This window comes from Theobroma cacao, chromosome 2, assembly GCF_000208745.1.
Source record: "Theobroma cacao cultivar B97-61/B2 chromosome 2, Criollo_cocoa_genome_V2, whole genome shotgun sequence".
In the NCBI taxonomy this organism is placed as follows: Eukaryota; Viridiplantae; Streptophyta; class Magnoliopsida; order Malvales; family Malvaceae; genus Theobroma; species Theobroma cacao.
The window spans coordinates 27,891,784-27,917,010 of record NC_030851.1 but is presented as its reverse complement, the minus strand read 5'-3'; the positions used below and the strand labels follow the sequence as shown (position 1 = coordinate 27,917,010).

At 32.7% G+C, this 25,227-nt stretch overlaps 1 protein-coding gene and 2 long non-coding RNA genes across 4 annotated transcripts; 1 reads left to right on the top strand and 2 right to left on the bottom strand.

Moving 5' to 3' along the window:
* Positions 300-2,650, bottom strand: LOC18609253. The gene is made up of 4 exons (XM_018116392.1): positions 2,194-2,650; positions 1,519-1,751; positions 1,341-1,404; positions 300-1,039 (listed from the first exon to the last, which is right to left on the bottom strand). Exons 2-4 carry the CDS (start codon positions 1,704-1,706, stop codon positions 740-742), a joined length of 552 nt encoding a protein of 183 aa, XP_017971881.1. The 5' UTR covers positions 1,707-1,751; positions 2,194-2,650; the 3' UTR covers positions 300-739.
* Positions 10,329-12,264, bottom strand: LOC108660760. Of its 2 annotated transcripts, none has more exons than XR_001926435.1 (3): positions 12,171-12,264; positions 11,422-11,490; positions 10,329-10,470 (listed from the first exon to the last, which is right to left on the bottom strand). It is a non-coding gene; the product is annotated as an uncharacterized LOC108660760 (long non-coding RNA). The 2 variants fall into 2 exon arrangements; XR_001926434.1 differs by lacking the exon at positions 10,329-10,470 and adding an exon at positions 10,998-11,033.
* On the top strand, positions 20,159-22,909 carry LOC108660842. Its single transcript, XR_001926534.1, has 3 exons — positions 20,159-20,679; positions 21,316-21,415; positions 22,719-22,909. It is a non-coding gene; the product is annotated as an uncharacterized LOC108660842 (long non-coding RNA).

Sequence of the window (25,227 nt, the reverse complement as noted above, 5' to 3'; positions counted from 1 at the left end):
AAAGGTTTCAACAAATTCACTCATCATTTAGAATGAATGCACTTTGACATTTTTCCACACACCAGATTCCTTCATCTTTATTTGTAAGTGGCTTGGTGCCCATTTTTACACAATACAGACAAGAAGCCATTGACTATGAGCTTTTCTCTAGGCCACCATACCTTTAACCATATTTCTCTAGGCCAGCATACCTTGAACCGTATTGGCGTGATTCATAAGCAAACATCAACACATGGGCCGGAGGTAGCTTTATCGACATCCCAATTTCGTTAGCAAATTAAAACCCAAAAGAAAGAAAGAGAATCAAACGCAAAGGGCTTATATACACTGTCCAATAATGTCTACTTAAATGGCTTGATTTTGTACAGATTTCTCTCGATAAACGACCACAAAACTACCAAAGGAAAAATTCTTCCTTCCTCACTTACTTACAACACAAAAACAATAGGAGATCAATGACTACTATCGTTTCATATTGTTTCTAAACATGACACCTCAACGACGCCTCTTTTCTTTATTTCTGTCCAACAAACTCATTTACTTACAAGAAGAAGACACCATGATTTCATTACATACAAAGGACCCTTCAAGCATATTTACACTAAGAAAGGATTCCTCTTCTTTTTCTTCTCAGTCACCGAGAACTTCAAAATTCCTCTGTGATTTAAAACCTGATCTCTTCTTTTTTTTAAAGTTCCTCTCTTTTATCTATGTACTCTTTTGTGGATTGAAACGGGTTCTAAGCCAGCGCAGGGATGCTGCAATTCCGCCGATCCCTGTCCAGGCAATCAAACCCCTCCACTCTCACCGCTGGTTTATTGCCAAAATTCACCCGAATACAGCCTCCTTTCCTCGAAGAGGACGATGGAGACGACGATGACAAGCCCGAAGGAGGCGGTGACATTGGGGTGATGATCTTCTCATCCCCAAATCGAGCATCCTGTATTAATGGGTTAGCTACTCTGCTCGGCGGCGACCCACTAAAAAATGGGGGCGACGACGCTACTTGTGCACAACTTTGTTCCACTGCACAACCACCCTGTTAAATTCCAAAACCAAATAATCATACTCGAATAAATTATGATAAACTAGAAATTTCGGAACCAAACCCTTCTCTTTCTAGAAACTAACGGTTAGATTTCAACTGGTCCTACAAATAGGTGCTGAGAAGATTTTTTTTTTTTAATCGAGATGTTACTACTGTTTACGGGACCAAAGTTCAGAATTATTTATAGAATATTTTATTAAATGTGGCGCCTTAAAATAAAACCATTAAAATTCGAATTTTTAAATAAGTAAAAAAATTTAAAATAAAAATAAATAAGGAGAAAGAAGCATACCTTTGTAAGAATCATATCCAAAAGATCACTCCCTGCTTTTGAATCACAAAGCTCCGCTTGATGGCTGAAAAACATCACACAATTTGTCATTTCTTTGTTTTCGTTTTTTATTAAAAAAGACTGAAAGAAAAATAATAGAGGGTAAACGTTGAAGGGCATAGAAAGATGGGAAAATTACCTAAGTTGCCATCTGAGGGACCTAACAGGGTGGTCGTTGAAGGTGGCGTTTAAAAGACTCAAACGACGTGGTTTCGGACAGACCATAGTCTCTCTCCGATCCGTCACCATAACCGAAACCGAAATGGAGCTCCGCATCTCCTCACGGCTGCTTCCAATTGCGTTTTGTTGGCTGGCACCCTGCTTCATAGTTTTCCTTCCGACTTTTTTGTTCTATATTAACAATTAACTTCCCTGTTAACATAAACAGATGCTTAATTAAACATCGTCCTAAATAGAAACCAAAATTGAACCGTAGAGTTCTTGTACAGTACTTTGAAACGGTTCTAGATCTACAGATCTAGTCAAACAAAAATTAAATAATGAAAGTAGATAGATCTAATTGCAATTTGAAGCGAGAAAAAAAATTAAAACTAGTACGTGTTTAATTTCTTCACAGATCTACCGAAGCTCAGAAACGTTATAAAAAAAAAAGGAGAAATTAAGCTGGAATTTTCTAAAATTAGACTTGGGTAAAGACATGATTTAGATCCAGGAAGAAATAAAGAAAGTCTTGAAAAGGCGTTCTTTGAAGAGTTGAAACTCGGGAAATGAAAAGGCCACGGCTTCCAAAAAGCAAAAAAGATCTGAAGCGAAGAACTGGTGGAGAGAAAGAAAGAGAGACTGCTAATAATACCTTAGCTTCAACTGCACAGATCCTTTGAAAAACTCTTGGAGTAGGTGGTAAACATGAACAGAGCACCATAAAAAAACTGAAAATGAAATAAAAAAAAAGAAATGAAAAATAGAGCTGTGTAGTTAGGCAAGAGGAGAAAGAAGGATCATGAAGGAGAGGTCCCGTGTAATTTATAGAAGAGAGAGAAGAGGCGGAAGGAAGAGACAAGACTCCAGAGAATCACACAAAAATAAAAATAAATAAATAAAAAGAAGAAAAGAAGAGAAGTCGTATGGGAATTGAGCAACAGCACAGCTAAGAACAGAAAGAGAGAGAAAATGAAAAAGCAAGAGACAGGAAAGGAGCATGATGGGGGCAAAAACCTGCAAAGCAACAACCTCTCTTCACACTTGGGTCCGCCTCGACCAATTTTTTTTTATTTATTTCTAATTTTGTATAATATCACAAAGGCGGTGCCCCCCGCGAGAATTATCATCCGTGTTAGCCCCCGATTTTAATGTCTTAATTTAGTTATTAAACTATATTAAAAATCTTTAGAAATATCAACTGCTCAATTACTAATTTACAAACCAATTGGCAATTACCAAACCGACTTGCTTGGGACGTGGGATTTTGTAGATCAAGAGCGGAGTTGCCACGTTATTTTGACGCGTGTCACTTGATCTTGTTTCCAAATTTTAGGTGCTAGGAACGTGGTCGGCATGAGCATGTGTTTCTCTTTCTTGTTTTTCTTTTTCAATATAATTTTTTGGGACAAATGTAATGTACAGTTCGTATTAACAAAGAATGAATACTGAACGCGCAGCCGAGAATTATGCCTGGACCACAAATTTTGGATTTGATTATTGTCACTTGATTTTTATCTTTCTTTTACTCAAAACTAGTTTTAGATCCATTTAAGTTCTTTTTTTCATAAAAAATTATTTTTTCTTAAAACTATATAACTTTTCTTGTTGGCATAACAATAAAAATTTCATAGGAAATAAAATTTGAATTTTCATTTTGAATATTTGTATTTAAAACAAAAAATATAACATAAAAGTGATTATACTTTTCGGTATAATGTTTGAAAAATTTGTTAAATTATTGAAGAAATTTTAAATAAATTTTTATTTTTTATTACATTTAATTAAATTTTTATATTTTTATTTTAGATCCAATAGATTTTTATGATTAATAGTTAATTAATTATTATTAATCAAAATATCACTTCTTATTTTACACTCACATAACATCGATGTGAAAATTAAAAAGTGTCACATAACCACATTAACAAGCTACATCATCATCCATTATCAATTTTGTATTTATAATTAATAGTTAAATAATTATTATAATTAAAATGTCATTTGTTGTTGTTTATCCATGTGGCATTAACATAGAAGATGAAAGTATCATATAATCAAATCAACATGTCACGTCGTCATCTATTATGTCATATCAATATAATATGTCAGTATTACGTGAAATGGAAAAACAAGTGGCATTTTGATTAATAATTAATCATTATTAATTGTAAAAATTTATTTAGTTTAAAATAAAAATATAAAAACTTAATTAAGTATAATAAAAAACAAAAATTTATTTAAATTATCCTTCATAGTTCACAAACTATTTTAAGTATTATCCTAACAAAAAAAGTTTTATAAAGTTTAAACTAGATAATGCCTACTAGCACACTTATCAATTAGGAGTAAAATTTGAGCATTATTGGAATAGTTCTCAAAAACATATAATCCTAGTGAGTAACCAATCAATACGCAAAAAAGGTTCTCTCTCTATCAATGATTGTGAGAAATCTTGCTATGGACCTTTCTTGCTATCCCAAGGTCTAGCAATAAGTCACTACAAAAAAATAAACACTAATATCCCACCAAAAAAATTGTCAAAACTTTTTATGGAATCAATTTTGCTATATCCTATTCTTAATTTATATGTCTAAGATGGATGTAAGTTAACTCATAAGGTGATGATAACTAATTAAAATATCATAATAGCATGATAACAACCTAGACAACCTTTGCTATGATAACATTTAAGAACACTACCAAACCCCAAAATACTAGCTTATATATTTTTATATAAGTTAATTTTTTACATATTGATTAGTTTCCTTTGCATTCAAATATTTTGAACAAACTTTATTCGTGTAATTAACTTATCTAAATATTTGGGTTTAGGGTAGATGATGATTGCATGATCAATTGTTTTGTGTTGTAATTTTCTATATTGTTAGGAAATTTTATTTTCCTGTTGTTATACTAATTATAATGGTAATTTTGGAGATGGTTTTGTAACATTATAACTCTATTATAGTTACACAATGGAAAGAAATCAGTCTTTGATAAATTGTCATGAGGTCAATAGGCCAAAGTAGACAATACCTTATAAGATGGATCGTGACACTTTACATGTCAGCAAAAGTAAATGAACACATGACATGGTAAGTTATGATAAAGTGCTTAGACACTTTGTTAATGGTGATAACTAATCAATCTTTTACTGGTTTCAATTCTTTTTGGACAGTTTGGTCAGTAATGTTGATCATCCAAGTTGGTGTGGATAATGACACTTTACATGTTAGCAAAAATCATCAAACACAAGACATGGTAAGTTATGATAGAATTCTTAGACACCTTGTTAATGGTGAGAACTAATCAGTCTTTAGCTGATTTCAATTCTTTTGGACAATTTTATCAATAATGTTGATTATCCAGGTTGGTATGGACCATGACACTTTACATGTATGAAAAAATCACTGAACATATGACATGGTAAGTTATGATAGAGTGCTTAGACACCTTGTTGATGGTGAGCACTAATCAGTCTTTTACTAGTTTCAGTTCCTTTGGATAGTTTGGTCAGTAACGTTGATCATCCATATTGGTGTGGACCATGACACTTTACATGTTAGCAAAAATCACTAAACACATGACATGGTAAGTTATAATAGAGTGCTTAGACATCTTGTTGATGGTGAGAACTAATTAGTCTTTTGCTAGTTTTAGTTCTTTTGAATAGTTTGGTCAATCATGTTGATCATTCAAGTTGGTGTGCACCATGACACTTTACATGTCAACAAAAATCACTGAACACATGACATGGTAAGTCATGATAAAGTGCTTAGACACCTTGTCGATTGTGAGATCTTTTACTAGTTTCAACTTTTTTGGACAGTTTGGTCAATAATGTTAATCATCCGATTTTGCTCTAATTATTATGTAAGAAAAACGTGTGGATTAAAACCAGTCTTGTACTTTTGGAACACTAATATAGAGTTACTCCAAGTCTTATTTTTGAATGTCTTATGAGCCTATTGATCTCAAAAAATCGAAATTGAGTAAATTGAGTAATAATCACTCTTTTCACTATATAAAAACCTTAGTGTTGTGGTCCATACCAACTTGTAAGGTATTGTTCGCTTTGACTTTGGTGGGACAAAAGGTTCATGGCTCCCCATTAGGACCATGACATGCTCTATTGATGAGGAATTCAAGGCTCTTCGTTAAGACCATGACATCATTCATTGATGTGGGATTCATGACTTCCTACTAAGACCATTACCTTTTCTCTGATGCGGGATCCATGGAAAAGAATGATTTTTCTCCCCCGATGCGAGATTCATTAAAGATAGTGGTTTTTTTCCCTAATGCTGGATTCATGGAAGAGAATTATTTTTCTCTTCCGATACGAGATTCATGGAAGAGAATGGCTTTTCTCTAAAGAGTGGAAAGTTTTATGCTTTTGTAATTTTTAGAACATTTAATGAATTGTTGGTGTGACTTTTGGTGGAATACTCAAGTCCATTTATAACCCTTTAAAGATCAATCGATAACTCTCATCAAAATAATTTTGATAATATTTTATTAGACGATATTAATATACAGTAATCTTGATAATTCTAATTTATCAATATAAAAAAGCAATAATGCAAAAAATCGAATATGTGTGTGTGTGTGTATGTACATACATAAATAAACTCTTAAGAAGCTTAATTGATTATATATCAACAATAATTTATATGATTAATATGAATAAAACATAAAAAATTTAATTACTGTTATTAGTAAGATATAAATAAATAACGTTGTGAATAATTTCATGTTATATTGATATTAATATATATATCATGATAAAAGAGGTATAAATATTTTTAAAAATTAAAAATTGTTCAAATAAAAAAAAATTTACCCTTACAACTACATGTGAACAAATTCTAATATATCTAAAGAAGGGTATTGAGTCATTATTGCCATAATGGTGACTTTGTGTCATGATTCCAACGGGGAGTCATGTTTATCCTACATCAAAGAGATTGTATGCTCTCAGTGAGTTGAGTTATAAATCCCACATCAAGGCTATAACGCCTCGTATGATGGAAGGAAAGGTAAAGGACGGTTGAATGCAAAAATAAAAGAAAAAGAAGAATGAAGTGGGGGCTAGCCATGTGGAACAAAGGGACGAAGGAAAAGAAAAAAAATTGTAGGGGGCCAGTCAAAGAAGAAAGATAAAGAAGAAAGAGGAAGCGAGTGGTCTGGAAAAATTGAGACCTCGAGAGAGACAAGAAAAGTCTGCCAAAAAAAAAAGGAAGGAAAAGAAAGGAAAAAGAGAAATGGAGTGTCAAGCCCAGCCCTAAATTATCTACCATGTTAAACATGAGACTGATAGAGTGATTGTATATTTGAATAGCCTCGGAAGAATATTTAAAAGTCAGTATTGTGCTTAAAAGTACAAGTAAGTCGATTTATACCTCGAACTAGTTCAAATAGGAATTTTAAGGTGAAATTAAGAGTTTCACAGTCCAGGGATGACTCAAACTGGTAATTTGGAGTTCGAGGATCAATTTGGAGTCAAACTGAACTTTTCACTATCTAGGGGCAAAATGGTCATTTACCACTTGGGGACAAAATGAGAATTTTTAGAAAAGATTTTTTTGGCCCCATTTAACTTATTAAAGTATGATTTGAGTATTGGAGTATGATTTGAGGTTTAGAAGTGAAAAATTTTAATTTCGGTATAATTTGGAGTATAGGGGCGAAATGGTAATTTTGCCACCCCGGGGGCAAATCGATAAATTTTCACCCCCAACACTTGTCAAGACCAAGGGATTTTATTCATCATGGAAATGGATAAACATGAGAAATGTGTGGTGGAGAATTAAAGAATTAAAAGTCAAATATTTAAAATTTGAACCAATAAGGAAATGTCATGTGTCATGCTTTTATTATTTTATTGTTTCTTTATAAAAAGGCATAAAAATCAGCCCATTTCTCCCATAGTGGTTAGCCAAACCAGAAGAAAAGAGAAACCAAGGAAGAACAAACCCTATGTGGGAAAAATCAAAGAGAAAGTGTTGGAATTCAAGGATTTGATCAAGCAAAGGTAAAATTTCTTTGATTTTGCTAGTGATTTACCTTACCCATGCATTTTCCCTTAATTTCCATGGATGAAAAACATGCTTTCATGGTGAATTCATGGCTGGTCAAAATGGGTATGGAGAGAGAATGATGTTAGATTGATTTGATTATAAGTTATGTTAGTGTTTTTAGTTAGTTAAGCATGTTTAGAAACAAAACAACAAGAAAAGAATCCATTTTCCCCATGAACCTTCAATGACTGAACCCTATGTGAAGTTTAGAAGTAATGAATTGATTTTGTGATCAAGTGAATTGGTTGAAAAATTGATGAAATGATGATTTATGATGAGAAAATGGAATGGGAAAATTTTTAGTGATAGTGCACCACAATGGTCGAAATTTTCAAGAAGAATTGTGAGGGTTGTTAGGCTGAATTTTAGATTATTGGAATTGTATTTAGTGAATTGAAATATTAGAAATGAAATGGAGCAATTTGGAGCCAAATCAGACACAATTGTCATTTAATCGGGTAATAGGCCGAATTAGGTCAACATTGCATTTAAGCGATAGTCGGATAAGTTGCATATCATATCATGCATATACACTGAGCCTGAATTGATTTTATAATGGTCAAGCACTGATGTGGTGAATTATGTATTGTACATTGTGGATAGGTGGTGAGTAAATTACATTGGTAAAAGTACAGAGATTATGTTTGGAGATTGGGATTAGGAGTACATCGACTCCTAGAACTGTGAGTAAACTTATTATCATCTTAATTATCTAAAGTAGTTTTATACAATTGTGTGATTTTATGGAAAATGGGTTTAAATGGTAAATTGCTATGTTTTAGGAAAAATTATGATTTTATAAAATGATTTTATAAATTTTCAGGAAAATTGAATACTGGTTTTGAAAATAGAGTAATTAGAGACTACCTGCTTGTGTTGCAAATTTATGGTTTTAAATTGAATGGCTTATGACAATATATGAGTATGAATGGCTAAACTGATTTTTGGTGTTAGAATTATTTGTATTGTGTATTCAGCCTTGAGATGCTAGGTTGCGATAAATTGCCATGTCATACAGAAAAAGATTTTATAAATCAGGCGGTAGATAAAATAATCCATAGTCACTGCAGTGGTGGGGGTTTTCGTGGACTGCTTATGAGAGGGGCACGGTAACCCAATTATATTTTTACCTCCGGGGGGAGATGTTGGATGAAGTATCTCCTGAGGTAAAGATTTGAGTGCACTTCACGTGGACCACCGCGTGAGAGTGAAACTTAGCCAACACCAAGGCATAGCTAAAATTTCGGATGTAAAAACATTTAACAGCCTTGGCAAACTCGGTTGGGATAACCCTCGATCAAGGTATCCCTGATAACTGAGTATGAGAATGATTTTTGGCACGAGCCAAGCTTTTCAGGAAATCATAAGCCTATCTGTTTATTTGGTTGAAATGAGTTGAAAAGTAATGAAATTACAACATGATGACTTATTTTAATTCGTCTCCATTTACTCTACTTTAGATGGTATCTGTTTACTCATGAGATTTTATAATCTCACCACCCTCAATTCCCCACATTTCAGGCTCGGGATAGCCGATAGATAGCCGATTGCATCAAGGACTTCAGTTAGCCTTGCATCGACAAAATTATAGGTTTACAAACTTGCACCTTATTGGTTAGTTGGGGGCCCACGTGTCATTGTAAAAGTAATTTTATACTTTAGTTATCTGATTTAAAGTATGTATGAACATATTTAGCTTTTACACCATGTTTTTGGCGGGTTTCAGTTTTTTTTAAAAAAAATGATGAAAATGCCATTGTGAGCCAGAAAATAATATTATATTATTTTGATTTGGAAACGACTTATGATTTCTTGAAATGCGAGATTTAATAGCTGTCGCTCACCGGAGAGATGCGGAAGCTGATGCTAAGCCTTGCAGGGTTCCGATCGGCATTCCGAGTAATGAGTGCCTATCGAGACATCGCGGCGATTGTCTTGGGCCCGATGGGAGTTCCGGGTCGTGACAAAGAGAGAGAAGAAAAAATAGCTGAAAGAAAGAGAAAGAAGAAAGAGCTGGTGTTGCTAGCTGGAAAAGAGGGAAAGAAAATCTGCCAAGTCGAGGAGAAAGAAAGAAAAAGAAAGAAGAAAGGAGAAAGGAAAGGAAGTAGAATAAGAGAAAGAATAAAGGAGAAAGGAATTGAAGGATAATGAGAGAAAGAAAAAGAAGAAAGGAAAGAAAAAGAGAGAAAGAAGGTCGGCTGGAGGAGAAGAAAGAAGGAGAAAGAAGGCAGGCTGTGTCACGACCCGGTACTTTCTTCGAGCCCGTGACAACCGCTGCGATGTCTCGATAGACATACCTTACTTGGAATGTCAACCGAAACCTTGCAAGGCTCTAGCATCAGTTTTCCACCTCCTCTGTGAGCAACAGTTACTAAATATCATGTTTTAAAGGAATATAGACTATTTTCATATCAAAGATACTCAAAAAGTAATTTCTACCGCACAGGGGTATTTTGGTCATTTTATCTAAAAATTTTGAAACCTGCTAAAATATAATATATAAATAAAAAATATACATTTCATATCTAAAAATAAATTTAGGTATCTAAATCATCCATTTAAAGTGAATTTATAACTAACAATATTAAATAAAAATATTAGATAAAATATTCTATTTTCATGTAAAACAATATTTATAAAATTATACGTAAACAATTACTGTAGTGTAATAACAAAATAAATTCATAGACATAACAGCACACAGCGCTAGGGTATACAAAAATATTTTACAATGACATGTGAGTCCCAAAATAACAAAAATAAACAGGACTATAGACCTACGATTTCTAAAAGTGCAAATCCAAAAGCAAACCCTCGACAAAATCGACTGTCTACAGACTACTCTGAACCTAAAATGGGTGAAAAAAAAGAGGTGAATTTTTATAAACCCAGTGAGTAAGCAAAGTTCATCTATAACATCTAAAGCCGAGTAAATGGAGACAATTAAAACATCTCATCATAATATGATTCATAACATTAAAACTCATTTCAACCCATATAAAACAGTTACATTTCATAAAAAAATCAACAAGGCTTATGACTCTCTTAAAACTTGGCTTGTGCCAAAAATCGTACTCGGTGACACCTTGCGCTGGGCATCCAACCAAGTCCGTCAAGGCTGTTAAATTAACATATGCACATAAAACATGTTTTTACGTTTAAAAACGTAGCCATTCCTTGGCGTTGGCTGAGCTTCACCCTCACGTGGTAGTTTGGCATAAAGTAAACTCTAAACTACCTTAGGAGATACCCTCCGCGCCTCTCCTACTAAGGTAAAATATGACGAAATTTATCATGCCCCTCTAATAGGCCGGTCCATGAAAACCCGCCCACTGCAGTAAGCTAATCAATTACCCCACCAAATCAATAAAAATTTCGATGGTATGACATGGCTAATATGATATTACCCAGCCTGTCAAGGTAAAACAAAATAGTTCATATATTCCACACAAACACAAATCCAGCCATTCATGCCGTCACATTGTCATAAGCCATCAATTCAAACCATATATCAATTTCAAATCCCATTATGCTGAAACATTCATTACAAAGCAGGGTCGGCATAACTAACAATAGTCAAAACATATATATATATATATATATCACAAGTATATAGTTTCCACTTACTTAATTTCCAAAACCAGCATTCAATTTCAAAACAATTTATGAGCCTTATTTCATTTAACCAACACTTAAATTTTAAAACATAATAATTTACAATTTAAGTTCATTATTCTTTAAAATCATAAAAACGAGTATAAACTACTTTAGATAATTAAGATGATACTCTGTTCACTCACAATAACGGGAGTACTCCTACTCTTCGTCCTCGGGTACGATATCCTTACCCTTATCAGAGGGCTCACCACCTATACATAATACATAACAAGTAATTCAATATATTTGTGCCAAACTGTTATAAAACTATTTCAAGCTCTCTATGAATGTATGAAATTGAATGAGAAGTGTTCGAATAATCACTTAAAGATGGTGTTCTACGTAGGTTCAATTGTTGTTAGACTGAAATGGTATTCGACCTAACTCGCACTATATAATGTTTAATTAGCCAAAACATCCAATTCAACTCCAAATAGATTCATTGCACTTTCGATGCTCCAATAAGTCTGTATACCTCATTAGAAATCAATTCTAAGTCCATTTACTAAAATTTTCTCATTATCGTTCAAGTCGTTTACTAAATAAACTATACTTTTCGATAACCGTTTTCGATATCCGATATCACGAATCATCAAATACGAGCTAGATAACATGAAATATGACAAAATTCATCTTCAAAATATTCCCTATAGAATTCGGCCAATTAGGGTTTGACGAAGAACATATTGTTTTCTTGCTTGTTTTTCATACCGAATATCACAAAACACTAAAAACACCTAGATAGTCTGAAATCTATCAAAAACCATCATCAAAACCTTCCCCCCTTGATTCGGCCAGCATGCTTCCATCATGAAAACTTGAGTTTCAACCATAGAAAATGAAAAAGAAAGCATGGATAAGGTAGATCTTAAGCTAAATCGCGAAATCTTACCTCCGATCGCTTCGTTTTTCAAAAATCCAATGAATTTCTCTTGAATTTTTTCTCCTTAGGGTTTTTCTATTCTTTCCCCTTTTTGTTCTTTGGCTTGGACGGCAATGAGAGGGTGAATGGGAGAGTTTATGTTGAGTTTATAAAGGAAATTATAAAATAATAAAAACTTGACACATGGCAACATATAATTGGTTCACATTTAAAACTTAACTAATAAGGCTTTTCCTTTCCACCACATATAATCCCATAATTATCCAAAGTATAAAATGATAATAGATGAAATTCATGGGTTTAACAAGTGTCATGGTGGTGTAAAATTTAAAAAATTCTAATTACGTCCTCATGGATACTTGAAATGACCGTTTTGCCCTTATGTTCGAAAAATGTCGGAATTGAAAATTTTCACTTCTCAAATTCAAATTATGTTCCAAAAAGTCAAACTTGGTCAAAAATCTCGTCCAACATTCAAATTTTTGCCCTCAGGTGGCAAAATGATCATTTTGCCCCTACGTTATAAAAATTCTCGATTGGACTCCAAATCACCATATTAAGACATTCTAAGGTTCAATAACTCTCAAATACATCCCAAAATCTCTATTTGGACTAGTTCGAGGCTTTAATCGACTTAATTGTACCATTAACTATAATACCGACTTTTAACGATTTTTCGAGACATCCAAGTATGTAGACATGTTATCAAGTACATGAATGACATGGCAAATATATTATAGAGCTGGGCTTGACAAGCTAGAAGAGAGAAAAAAGAGAGAAAGAAAGGTGCGACGCCGGCAGGGAGGAGGAAGAAAAAGAAAAAGGTGTTATTGACCAAGAAAAAAAAAGAAAAAAAAATAGTGGGCATAGCCCAATAAGGAAAAAATGGAAAGAGCCCATGAAAAGGGCCCAATAGCAACAAGAAAAGAGGCCTAATGGAAACAAGGAAGGGTAGACCCAAAAGAAAAGAAAGGTGGAGACTTGGGCTTGGGCCAACCTAGCCCAATAGGTAAAAATTTTCTTGTTTTTTATTGGGCTTGTTATGAAGTTGGATTATTTGGGGCTAGCCCACTTGTTTAGTTAAATTTTGGTTAGTAATGATATGAATTAAATTTAAATTACTTTAATACAATATTTAAAAATTCTTTTATGATGTCTCATAGGACTAAAGCAAAGAAGAAAATATGAAATTGATGAATAGTGTTTAAGTGTAGTTAAGAAATTTTGAAATGATTCGTTGTGAAGAATTATTGTTGTCAGAGGAATTTATTTACATAAATTAGCTGAAAGTGTTAGATTGCATGGTATATTAATTGGAAGAAATAAGGGGAATAATGTAAATGGAAATTGGAAAATAATCTAGTAGATTTGAAATGATTATGGTTGCTGTGAATATGGTTAATATTATAAAAATATTAAGACGGATTTGGGCAAAATTTACTTAGCAAGGTTAAAGTGGGCGCTTAATATCATAAATAAGTTGTTGGAGTTTATATAATCTAAAGAAACACGTGAGCAAAGGATATAAGTAATTTTAGTAAAAAATGCATTAAGATGTGAGTTAGTGAAATATGGCTTCATGATAGGATGAGAAATAGAAGTGAAATTGATGCACTAAATATATTAAGTTTGGATTGTTGATATGAAGTCTAAAGTAAAGATAGTGCACTATAACGACGTGCCAGAGCAGGTGACGAGCTACCGGCAAGTAGAAATAACGATGTAATATTCCGCTATTGTGAGGTGAGTAGGGGGTGTCAATTTTAAAATTTTCGTATATATATATACATGTACGTATATTTTACGTTAAGCACAAAAATTATAGATAGCATGTGCTGGTAGAAATTTTAGGGAATTGTGAATGCAAATTATTTTCAGAAATTGTTTTGAATATATATGTATAAATTATATGTGAAGTGTTTTGAAAATCGAGAAACAAACCCTTCACACTATTTTACATCAAAATCTGTGGCTTACATTTGTGCAGTGTGCATTCATGACTATATTGTTTATTCACCATGCAAATTATTGTTTTGAAATTCATGCATAAATTTTATTTTGAGAAAATGATAGATTTTATAATACCCAATGTTGGATGCTTTGGAAATATTTTTGACATGAATTTTTAAGGATGTAATGTGATTTTTAAAACGTTTTTGATAAATCGAGAGCGTCAAGAGTAGGCTGGATGTCACATCGGTTAAGTATGACCCTCGTGCACGAGTGAGCTCTAGCTAGAGAACCTTTGGGTCGCTGTCGAGAGGTTAGGCGTGGCGAGGGCCACGGCTTGTGAAATATGTATGCATGGCTAAGCCACCAGATGATTATGCGGTTGCGATCGCTTGATTCTCCGATGTCGGCCAACATCGTTGAGACTGCCATGGCATGTGGGATCTGGTGGAGCGAGGCTCCCCGAGGTTATTAAGTGGTAATGGGACCATGGATTTTATTTAATTTTTTACTCGAGATAAAAATCTCTTTGGATTTTCAAACTCTTATTTCTTGCATGGTGAAAACGAAATTATACGGTTTTCTGCAACTCCCCCTGGTTTTACTGTTATATGAATTTTACCCTCGCGTGCGAGGTGATTTATTGAACTGTGTATAAACCTGATTACTGTTTGGTTTCGCGGGAGCTTGCCTAACTTTATAGATTTGATTGGAGTATTACATGAGATAATTTCGACTACAGAGATCTTTTACAACACGAGGTTTAAAATGATATTTTACTGATTTAGTTTGAAAATGGTTATTAACCTTCTTGATGCACAAAAGTTTACTTACTTGATTTGATATATATTATGGTTGATTACGACTTACAAGAGATTCTCGATATTTTTTTTTATATATATAAGGCACAAATCTTCGTTTGAATTAAATATTTTTATCTATCTTGCAATTTTTATTATTCAAAGTCTTTACCTTATTGCTTGTTTCCCATCTACGCCCTACTCACAGAGTCGATGATCACTGAGTTTGTGAGACTCACACCCCTCTTAGTTCCCCTTTTGTAGACAGGGATTGGCCTAACGTGTAATCATCGGTGTGTATGGTCCACCGCAGATAGGTAAAGGCATCTCATAACATTTTATCCCGAGTCGCTCTGCTGTTAGAGGTTGAGTTGTAGTACTCTGGTTTTACTATGTGAACAAATATTAGTTTTGATATAATCATAAATTTGAGATTTTTGAACTCAAGGTATGTAATTGTGCTGTCATGACTTAAAGTCAAAAATTTAATGGCTATGCTTATTGTTGAATTCATGTTATAAATATATATGGTTCAAGCATGAATACGGTTTAGTAAAAGTGTACAATGAGTTATTGAGAAATTTCTTTAAGGCTTGTTCGGGACTTGGCGGGATCTTCCGGAGGTCTCGAACGCCGGTAGCGATCGAGGAGGGGTCGTTACAAAGGCATCAAGGGAAGATGTCATGGTCCCAAAGAAGAGCCATGAATCTCACATTGACTATGGTATTAAAGTAAGACTGGGTATTTAAAGGTTCACATTATCTTTAACCTGTGAGACAAAACCATAAGGCCATCGAGCCAAAACGAATAATAACTCTAGGTTGGTGTGAATCGTGACACTTTGCCTCTCACAAAACACTATTTTTCTAACAATTTCCTTTTTCTTATTTCTTCCTTTTCTTTCTTTTCTTTATCCTTTTTAATGCTTTTTCTTTTAGTTTCTTTATTTTTTATTTTTCTACATTATTTATACATATAAGTTTTTGGTATAATAATTTCCCACTTTATTAATGTAAACTATTTTTCCTAAGTTATACTATTAAAGGAAAATAATGCATACATTCATTTGAATTAATACATACTAGAATAAACAAAAAATAATAAGTATATAAGTATTACTTCGATTTGATAATTTATGTGAATAAGTACTCGATTTTTTGTACTCTAAAATTATGATAGGTTATTTGAATATATAAGTACTAAAAGAATTTCTTAAAAGATTATAATTGATAAATTTTTTATATGATTGAGTTAGTACTAAAATAAATATACTAATTAGTTAAATTTATAAATTTAACTCAAGTAAAGATTAAATTTTTTTGTTTAGTAATTTTCTCATTGTCAATAAATTTATTTATATATAATATCATTAATATATTTTTCTTCATATGAGAAACAATTGAATCTTATTTGGGTCTGGGTATTTAAATGTATGAGTTTCCTATTTTTCTTTTAGAAAAATACAAGAATCAATGTTAATTTGGATTTAGTTACTTACTTTATTTGTGTACTTTTCAAAGGAAAGAGACTTTGAAAAGAGAAACTGAAATATGACCAAATCCAACTATTCTAGCTTCTAACAGCCTCCTATAACATTGTAGGGCCAAATCCGACGTTTAGAGTCACCGATATGAAAATCAAGCAACGAACGGCTAGTCAGTTGGCAAACAAAGTGGAAGGAGACAGAGAAAGAAAAGAGAAAAAATGGAGATGAAAATATAATAATAATAAAATGGCATAACATACAAAAAAGTCTTTAAATTATTTAAGAAAATTCAAATAAGCCTTATACTTTTATTGCGTTCAATCAAGCTTTAGTACTTTTATTTTGAGTTAAAGAAATCCTTGTCCTTTTTATTTTGAGTTGAATAAGTTTTTATGACTAATGATTGACTTAGTTAAAATGTCATTTGTTATTCTATATCAGTGATATTGATGTGGCATGCTAAAATATTATAATTGATTATGATGTGGCATGCTGACATATCATAATTAATGATGATATGACATGCTCATTTGCATAATAACTTAATCATGTGTTATTTTTTACTTTTCACATTAATGTCATATCAATGTTAGGAGGACATTAAATAACAAGTGACATTTTTACTAATAGTAATTAACCAATCATTAGTCATAAAGGCTTATTTAATTTAAAATAAAAATACGGAGACTTGATTAAACGTAATAAAATAATAAATACTTATTTAAATATTCTTCAATAGTTTAAGAATTTATTTAAGCATTATATCATAAAAGAATTGTCACGACATTTAAGGGTTATTTCGATGTCATTTGTCCAATTGTCAAATAAATTTCACATTGTGAAGAGACTTAACTAACGTTCTGCCTACTTCATCATTCTGTCTAGTAAGGGCTCCAACAATGAAAAAAAATACAATGAGGGTTTTATTAGTTGCAACACAAGTATAAGTTTTTATTTAGAATATTTGAGATAGTGTAGGGGTTTATTTATTTATTTTAGATTAATAAAATTTATAAATGAAATAAAATTTTAAGATTAATTTTTTAAAATTAATTTTGTGTTCTAAGGTGGCAAGTATTTATAATCTATAATCTATAAAATATAAAAAAAGGAAAAATATTGATAAAATCTTTTATTAATGAAATTTTTTATATTTATATTTCAAAATTGTCATTTTAAATAATTTTAATTATTATAAATATTAATAAAATTTAGCCAAATTATAAATACGAATTTCAATTCAATAACTTTCAATTAAAAATGTTTAACTAGTTAAGATTGGTTCTTTCATAGGATTTAAGTCAAATACAAATACCTCCCATTGCATAAATGGTATTAAATGCTATATTAGAATTTTAATGCTATGTTAGCATATTGTTTAATTTGATTGTCTAAATAGTTTACAGTTATGAATGTTAGAATCCAGATTTAATCACTATTATAAATAGTGTTTCATTTAGAACTTTGAAACGATATGGTTTCTTATCATGTGCATGTAAATTTATTTTTTCTTTATTTTTGCACATGTGGCTTGATGAATTCTCTTTATACATAAATTTAATATAAAATATTTTTGAGCATAGGAGAAAAGAAAGGATAAGATGAGTAGGATGGCTCCTTCCTATCTCTCATATGGGAAATCATCATCCACTCATTTCTTCATTATTTTTTTGAAATGTTTATAACATTTTATATTTGATTTGATATTTACTTTTCATTACAACGTGGATGGACTTGTCCTAATAAAGACAGAAACCATGCTTAACGTTGTCGAGGTTTCCTTCCAGTTGTGAGAATAAAATATCATTTTCCCCACGTTTTCCTCCGATAGATGGAGTGGTGGTTCCAGCACTTGTTTACTGCAGGTGAGTTCTAGACCGACCACTTTCCCAAGATTCTTTGGATCCTATGTTGCCTACGGATTTCAGGCCCCAATTATAAAATTTTTACATTCTTAACCTTTTTTCTTACTATGCTGCAATTTTATTTTTCATAAAGATAAATTTTATTTATATACTAGCCATACAAATCTACAAATCAAAGATAATTAACTCCTAAAACAGGATAAAAGTTGGAGTTACATCCACATAAATATTATAAAGGGGTTCTTGTATAAGAAGAGGTAGAATTGTAAATAAGTAAAAATACATGCTGGAAGTAGCATAAAAAAAGATTGAAACAATTCTTAAAATACTAAGTCTTATGCCAGATTAAAGAGAATAGGTAAGTGATAAAGTAAGGCTAAGGGTAGGGTAGAGAAAGTGTTGAGAATAGGTAATAAGGACAAAGTAAGTTGAGAATAAGAGGAGAAGGGATAAGTACTAGAGAATTTGAGAGAGTGTGTGAAGTCTAATTGCCTATCTTTAGAAAATCTTGTTACATGAAAATGAATTGTCAAAACTTTATATATAAAGTATAAAAAATAGTTATTTAAGAATAAGTTTTAATTATATAATAAGTAACAATATCGAAAAGAGCTTTGATGTACATAGTATGCAATAGTTACTGAAGAGAGCTTTAATGTATATAATGAGTAACAATGATTGAAATCCCATTATGTAGCCATTAAAAGTAGTGGATTTTCTAATAGATTATCATTAATGGTGTAATAAGACTTGCTTTTGATTAAAAGGTGAGAGGTAAAAGTACTTGTACTTCAAAAAAAGGTTAAGATGAAAACCTCTTAACGATCTTTATATATGAGAAGTGAAACTAACCCATGAATCCTACTACTTGTTGTAGGTTAATTTCATTTTTGTTTACATGATATAGTTATTCTATTTGTTTTGGTTATTTACATTGCTCTATATATTGCATTATGCTTGTTGTAAAACAACTGTAACACCCCGTACTCTCGTATAGTAGTCAATGTAATCGTCCCGGTAAGACGAAGGGCTAATTGGTATGAAATTATGTGCTAAAGAGTGATAAAAGGTGAAAGGAATGCCCAAGAGTAAAATATTCCGCACGTACGAAAATAATAATTAAATAATCATACCATTGTCGGGGTTGAATTAGCAAGTTAAAAGATGATTTGGAAGTGAATTGCGACATAATAAGATCTTCTGAGACTAAAGGAGACAAGTGAAAACTTTTAAAATAAAATAATATTAAAATATTAATATTTAATCGGATGTTGGAATTAGTCATGAAGAGGGATTATATGGTCAATCCAAGTGGGGGAGAAGAAGTACGAATGAATTGTGGAGATAAATGACGTAAGTGAGACACACCTGTTTTTATTAAATCGAACTAACGTGGTTAAGTAAATATTTAAATATTATGGTAATACCGCGTTGAAATACAACTTTGATATTTTGATAGTACATGCATAGAGGAAGAAAGATAGAAAAAAATTAAAATTTAAAATGTATCGAATGGACCAAAGAATAATTAAATAAAAATATAAACGATATATGAAGCATGAATAAATAAATAAGAAAAGGGGAGGCTGACTTGATCAGCCGCCCATGTGTAATAAAATGGGAAGCAAAAACCATGTTAAGGCTTGTTTTGAAGGAGGGGCCAGCCACATGGAACAAAGAAAAGAAATAGAAGAAAGAATGGTAAGGGTCGACCAATGCAAATAATGAAGGAAGAAATGAAATAAATAAAAGAAAGAGTGATGGGACAAGACAAGTCGACTTTCTTCCCCCTAACAATGCAGCCCATATAATGAAAAAAAAAATTCATTTGGCTTTATTTTTCTTGCATCAGCCAGGCTTGTGATAAAGACTGAGAGTGAAAAAGCTGGTGAGAAAGAAAAGAAAATTATTATTCTCCCTTGGCTCTATCGACAGCCATTTATGGAGCAAGGAGAAAGGGAGAAAGAATGCTGGTGAGAGAGTAGAAAATGGCAACTGGATAGAGTTGTTTATGAGGTAAAGAAAAGGGAGAAAAAGTGCTGGTGAGAGAGCAAAAAAAATGGCAGTTGGAGAATGAGAGAAAAAAACTGAGTTGCTGATAGTTTAAGGAGGAAAAAGGGGGCTGACTTGCTGTCAGTTTTGAGAGGGAGAAATGAGTGGACTTGCTATCGATTTTGAGAGGGAGAAATGAAGGAATTTGTTTCCAGTTTTGAGAGGGAAAAAGAAAGAGTCTTGTTGCCGATTTGAGAAGGAAATTCTGTTGAACCAAGGAGAGGAAGTTGCGACAAAGGAGGGAGTGAAGGACGACGTGTAAGTTGTCAATAATGAAGGTTGGGAGTTACTGATCGGGTAACAAGAGAAGAGAGAAAAAGAGAAAGAGAATAATGTTGGAGACTTGGCAATCCTAGCCTAATTTGGTAAAATTGCTTTGCCCTTTTCCATGGGCTTGTTGTGAAATTAGACTGTTTGGGGGCTAGCCCATCTTGTTTAACTAAACTTTGGTTATTGGTGATATGAAGTACATTTAAGTTGCCTTAATACAACATTTAAAAACTCTTTTATGATATCTCATAGGATTAAAGCAAATAGGAAAATATGAAATGAATGAATAGTGTTTTAAGTATAGTTAAGAAATTTTGAAATGGTTCATTGTGAGGAATTATTGTTGTCAGAGGAATCTATTTGCATAAGTTAGTTGGAAGTGTTAAGTTTCATGGTATATTATTTGGAAGAAATAAGGAGGAATAATGTGGATGAAAATTGGAAAATAATTGAGTAGATTTGAAATGATTGTGGTTGCCGTAAATGTGGTTAATATTATGAAAATATAAGATGGATTTAGATGGAAGTTGCTTAGAAAGGTTGAAGTGGGCACTTAATATCATAAATAAGTTGTCGGTGTTTATAATCTAAAGAATTACGTGAACAAAGGATATAAGTAATTTTAGTAAAAATGTATTAAGATGTGAGTTAGTTAAATATGGATTCATGATAGAATGAGAAATAGAAGTGGAATTGATGCACTAAATATATTGAGTTTGAATTGTTGCTAGGAAGTACCAAAGTAAAGATAGTGCACTGTAGTGGCATGTCGGAGGAAGTAACGAGCGACCGACAAGTAAAAATAGCGACGTAGTAACCCGCTATTGCAAGGTGAGTAGGGGGTGTCTATTTTAAAATTCCCCGTAATTATGTCTATATATATATATATATATATACTTATAGTTTATTTTACATGCAAAAATTGTGGAAAGCATGAGTTGGTAGAATTCTAGGAAATTTGTAATTGTTATGATTTTTCGAACGTGTTTTGAATATATATGTATCAATTATACGTAAAGTGTTTTAAATCGGGAAACAAGCTTTTCAAGATGATTTATATAAAAAATGTGCCTTATATATTTGTGTAGTGTACATTCATGATTATAATGCTTATTTACCATGCGAGTTATTGTTTCGAAATTCATGCACCAACTTTATTTTATAAAAATGATAATAGATTTTATCATACTTTGTGTTGAATGCTTTGGAAATAATTTTGAGACGAGCTTTTAAAGACATAAAAAATTACAAAAATGGTTTTACAAATCAAGAGATTCGAGAGTAGGCCGGTTATCACTTCGGTTAGGTGTGACCCTCGTGCACGAGTGAGCTCTAGCTAGAGAACCCTTGGGTTGCAAACGGGTGGTTAGGCGTGGGGGGGGCCACGGCCTGTGATATGTGTATGCATGGCTAGGCCACCAGATGATTATGCGGTTGCGACCGCTTGATTCTCTGCTGTCGGCTAACATCGTTGAGTCTACCATGGCATGTGGGATCCGATGGAGCGAGGCTCCCGGATGTTATTACGTGGTAGCGAGACCACGAACTTTATTTGATTTCCTACTTGAGACTAAAATCTCCTTGGGTTTTTAAACTCGTAGTTCTTTGTATGGTGAAAATAGAACTAGATGGTTTTCCGCAGCTCCCTGATTTCTATTATGAAATGAATTTTAAATCCTCGCATATGAGGTGAGTTATGATTTGTGCATAATTTTAAATAAAATTTGATTTCGCGAGAGCTTGCTCAATTTTATTGATTTGACGGGAATAATATGTGAAATAATTTTGACGGCAGAGATCTTTTACGTACACTAGATTTAAAATGATATTTGAAATGATTTGATTTGAAAATGCTTATTAACCTGTTTCGATGCTGAAAATTTTACTTACCTTGATTTGATATACATCTTGGCTAATTACAACTTACAAGAAATTCTTGATGTTATTTTCTTTATATATATATATATATAAAGCATAAATCTCCGTTTGAAGAAAAATATTTTTTTATCTACTTTTGTAATTTTTAATATTCAAAATCTTTACCTTATTGCTTGTTTCCCATCTATGCCCTACTCACGGAGCCGATGATCACCGAGTCTGTGAGACTTACACTCTTTTATTTCCCTTTTTACAGACAGGGATCTGCCTAGCGTGTAATCATCGGTGCGTTCGGTCCACTACAGTTAGGTAAAGGCATCTCCTAGCATTCTATTCCCAGTCACTCCGCTGTTAGAGGTAGAGTTGTAGCACTTTGTTCATTAAGTGGTAAATAGATATTGATTTTGGTATAAGTAAATAATTGGAGATTGTGGATTTCAATGTATAAACTTGTGATTAAATGGTTTAAAGCTTGAATCGATTATTATGTTTATGGTTCAAGTCATGATATGAAAGTACATTGTTTTAAGTATCAATATAGAATGGTGATTGTATGTAGTAAACTAATGGGCATTTCGAGTAAGGCTTGTTCGAGACTTGGTGGGTCTTTCCCGGAGGTCTCGGACGCTGGTAGCGATCGAGGAAGTGTCGTTACAATGTTGGTATCAAAGCCCTAGGTTTAGCTGAGTCTTAAGATTTTCTATGTTTATCAGCAGAGTTGTTAGAGTTAGTGTAAAGTTCTATCCTTGGTCTGTGGGTGCGTAACACGAATCAAGGGAAGGAGGCTACATAAACTCTTATTCCTTTAAAAACCTACCTTTATCATAATACGTAAGAGGTTAAGAATTAATGCATGTTTGTATGTAGGTCTTAAGGTGCCCCTGCGACAACATGAGCAATTGTGGGAAGAAAGGAAAAGGTCGCCTTAGTGCTAAAGAAGGATCAATGGACACGAAGGGCTGATTGGTATGAAATTATGTGCTAAAAAGAGATAAACGGTGAAAAGAATGCCCAAGAGTAAAATATTTCGCACGTACGAAAATAATTATTAAATAATCATACCCTTGTTAGGGATGAATTAACAAGTTAAAAGATGATTTGGAAATGAATTGGGACATTATAAGATGTTCCGAGACTAAAAGAGACAAGTAAAAAATTTTGAAATAAAATAATATTAAAATATTAACATTTAATCCGATCTTGGAATTAGTCATGAAAAGGAATTATATGGTCAATCCAAGTGGGGGAGAAGAAGTACAAATGAATTTTGGAGATAAATGACGTAAGTGAGACACGCGTGTTTTTATTAAATCGAACTATTGCGGGTAAGTAAATGTTTAAATATTATGGTAATATCGCGTTGAAGTACAACTTCGATATTTTGGTGGTACACACGTAGAGGAAGAAAGATAGAAGGAAATTGAAATTTAAAACATGTCGAATGGGCCAAAGAATAATTAAATAAAAATATAAATGATATATGGAGCATGAATAAATAAATAAATAAAGGGGGAGGGGGCTGACTTGATCAGCCGCCCATGTGTAATAAAGTGGGAAGCAAAAGCCATGTTAAGGCTTGTTTTGAAGGAGGGGCCGGCCACATGGAACAAAGAAAAGAAAGAGAAGAAAGAATGGTAGGGGGCTGACCAATGCAAATAATGAAGGAAGAAATGAAATAAATAAAAGAAAGAGTGATGGGACAAGACAAGTCGGCAAGTACGAGCTCAAATAGCGATACTCTTGAGATTATATATCCTCAAGGAAAGGAGAAGGATTGTGAGACTGTGGGATGTAGTTGAACTAAAATATAGTTGTAAATTATGTGTTTGGAAAACTTTGGATGTGGTTAATCTCGTGTGAATCAAATTGGATATATGGTAGTTAAATTAATGATTTGCTTGAATGTTTGGAATTGGTTATGCACAGTTGAATGAGAGTAGCATAGGTAAAAGTCTATGAGTTTCTTAACCATGTCTTGTGGGGTATGAATGTTGATGGGATGGAGGCATAGAGTGCCTTGATTTTAGGTGAAGATAATTGACATAATATACATCATTAGAAGCGATGGTGAAAATAGGGAAATAATAGCCTCTTAACTTTTGAAATAATAATGTGAACACAAGGAGAATGATTAGGATGGACAAGTTTCATGACAATTTTAAGTTGAAATGGTTGAATTACAAGAGTTGCAAGACAAGAAATGTCAAACCCTATTCCATAAAATAATTACGACGTCATTTACATGCTCAATAGAATGTTTGCAGATTTAGAAAGTTCGAGGAATCGTTAAAAGATGATATTGCCCCTAATGGTACCATTGAGTCGAATAAGCCTCGAACTAGTTCAAATAAGAATTTTAAGGTGAAATTAAGAGTTTCACAGTTCATGGATGACTCAAAATGGTAATTCGGAGTTCGAGGATCAATTTGGAGTCAAATCAGAATTTTCACTATCTAGGGGTAAAATGGTCATTTGCCACTTGGGGACAAAATGGGAATTTTTAGAAATGATTTTTTTTGGTCCATTTGACTTATTGGAGTATGATTTAAGTATTGGAGTATGATTTGAAGTTTAGAAGTGAAAAATTTTAATTCCGGTATAATTTGGAGTATAAGGATGAAATGGTAATTTTGCCACCCCAGGGGCAAATCGGTAAATTTTTACCCCCGACACTTGTCAAGACCAAGGGATTTTATTCATCATGGAAATGGATAAACATGAGAAATGTGTGGTGGAGAATTAAAGAATTAAAAGTCAAATATTTA

What these genes read in the sequence shown, in the direction of transcription:
- LOC18609253 (XM_018116392.1), bottom strand. Translation starts at nt 1,706, where the DNA reads ATGAAGCAGGGTGCCAGCCAACAAAACGCAATTGGAAGCAGCCGTGAG. An exon ending in TCCCTCAGATGGCAACTTAG is followed by an intron (nt 1,405 to 1,518) that starts GTAATTTTCCCA and finishes GATGTTTTTCAG; the next exon opens with CCATCAAGCGGAGCTTTGTG. An exon ending in TGGATATGATTCTTACAAAG is followed by an intron (nt 1,040 to 1,340) that starts GTATGCTTCTTT and finishes GGAATTTAACAG; the next exon opens with GGTGGTTGTGCAGTGGAACA.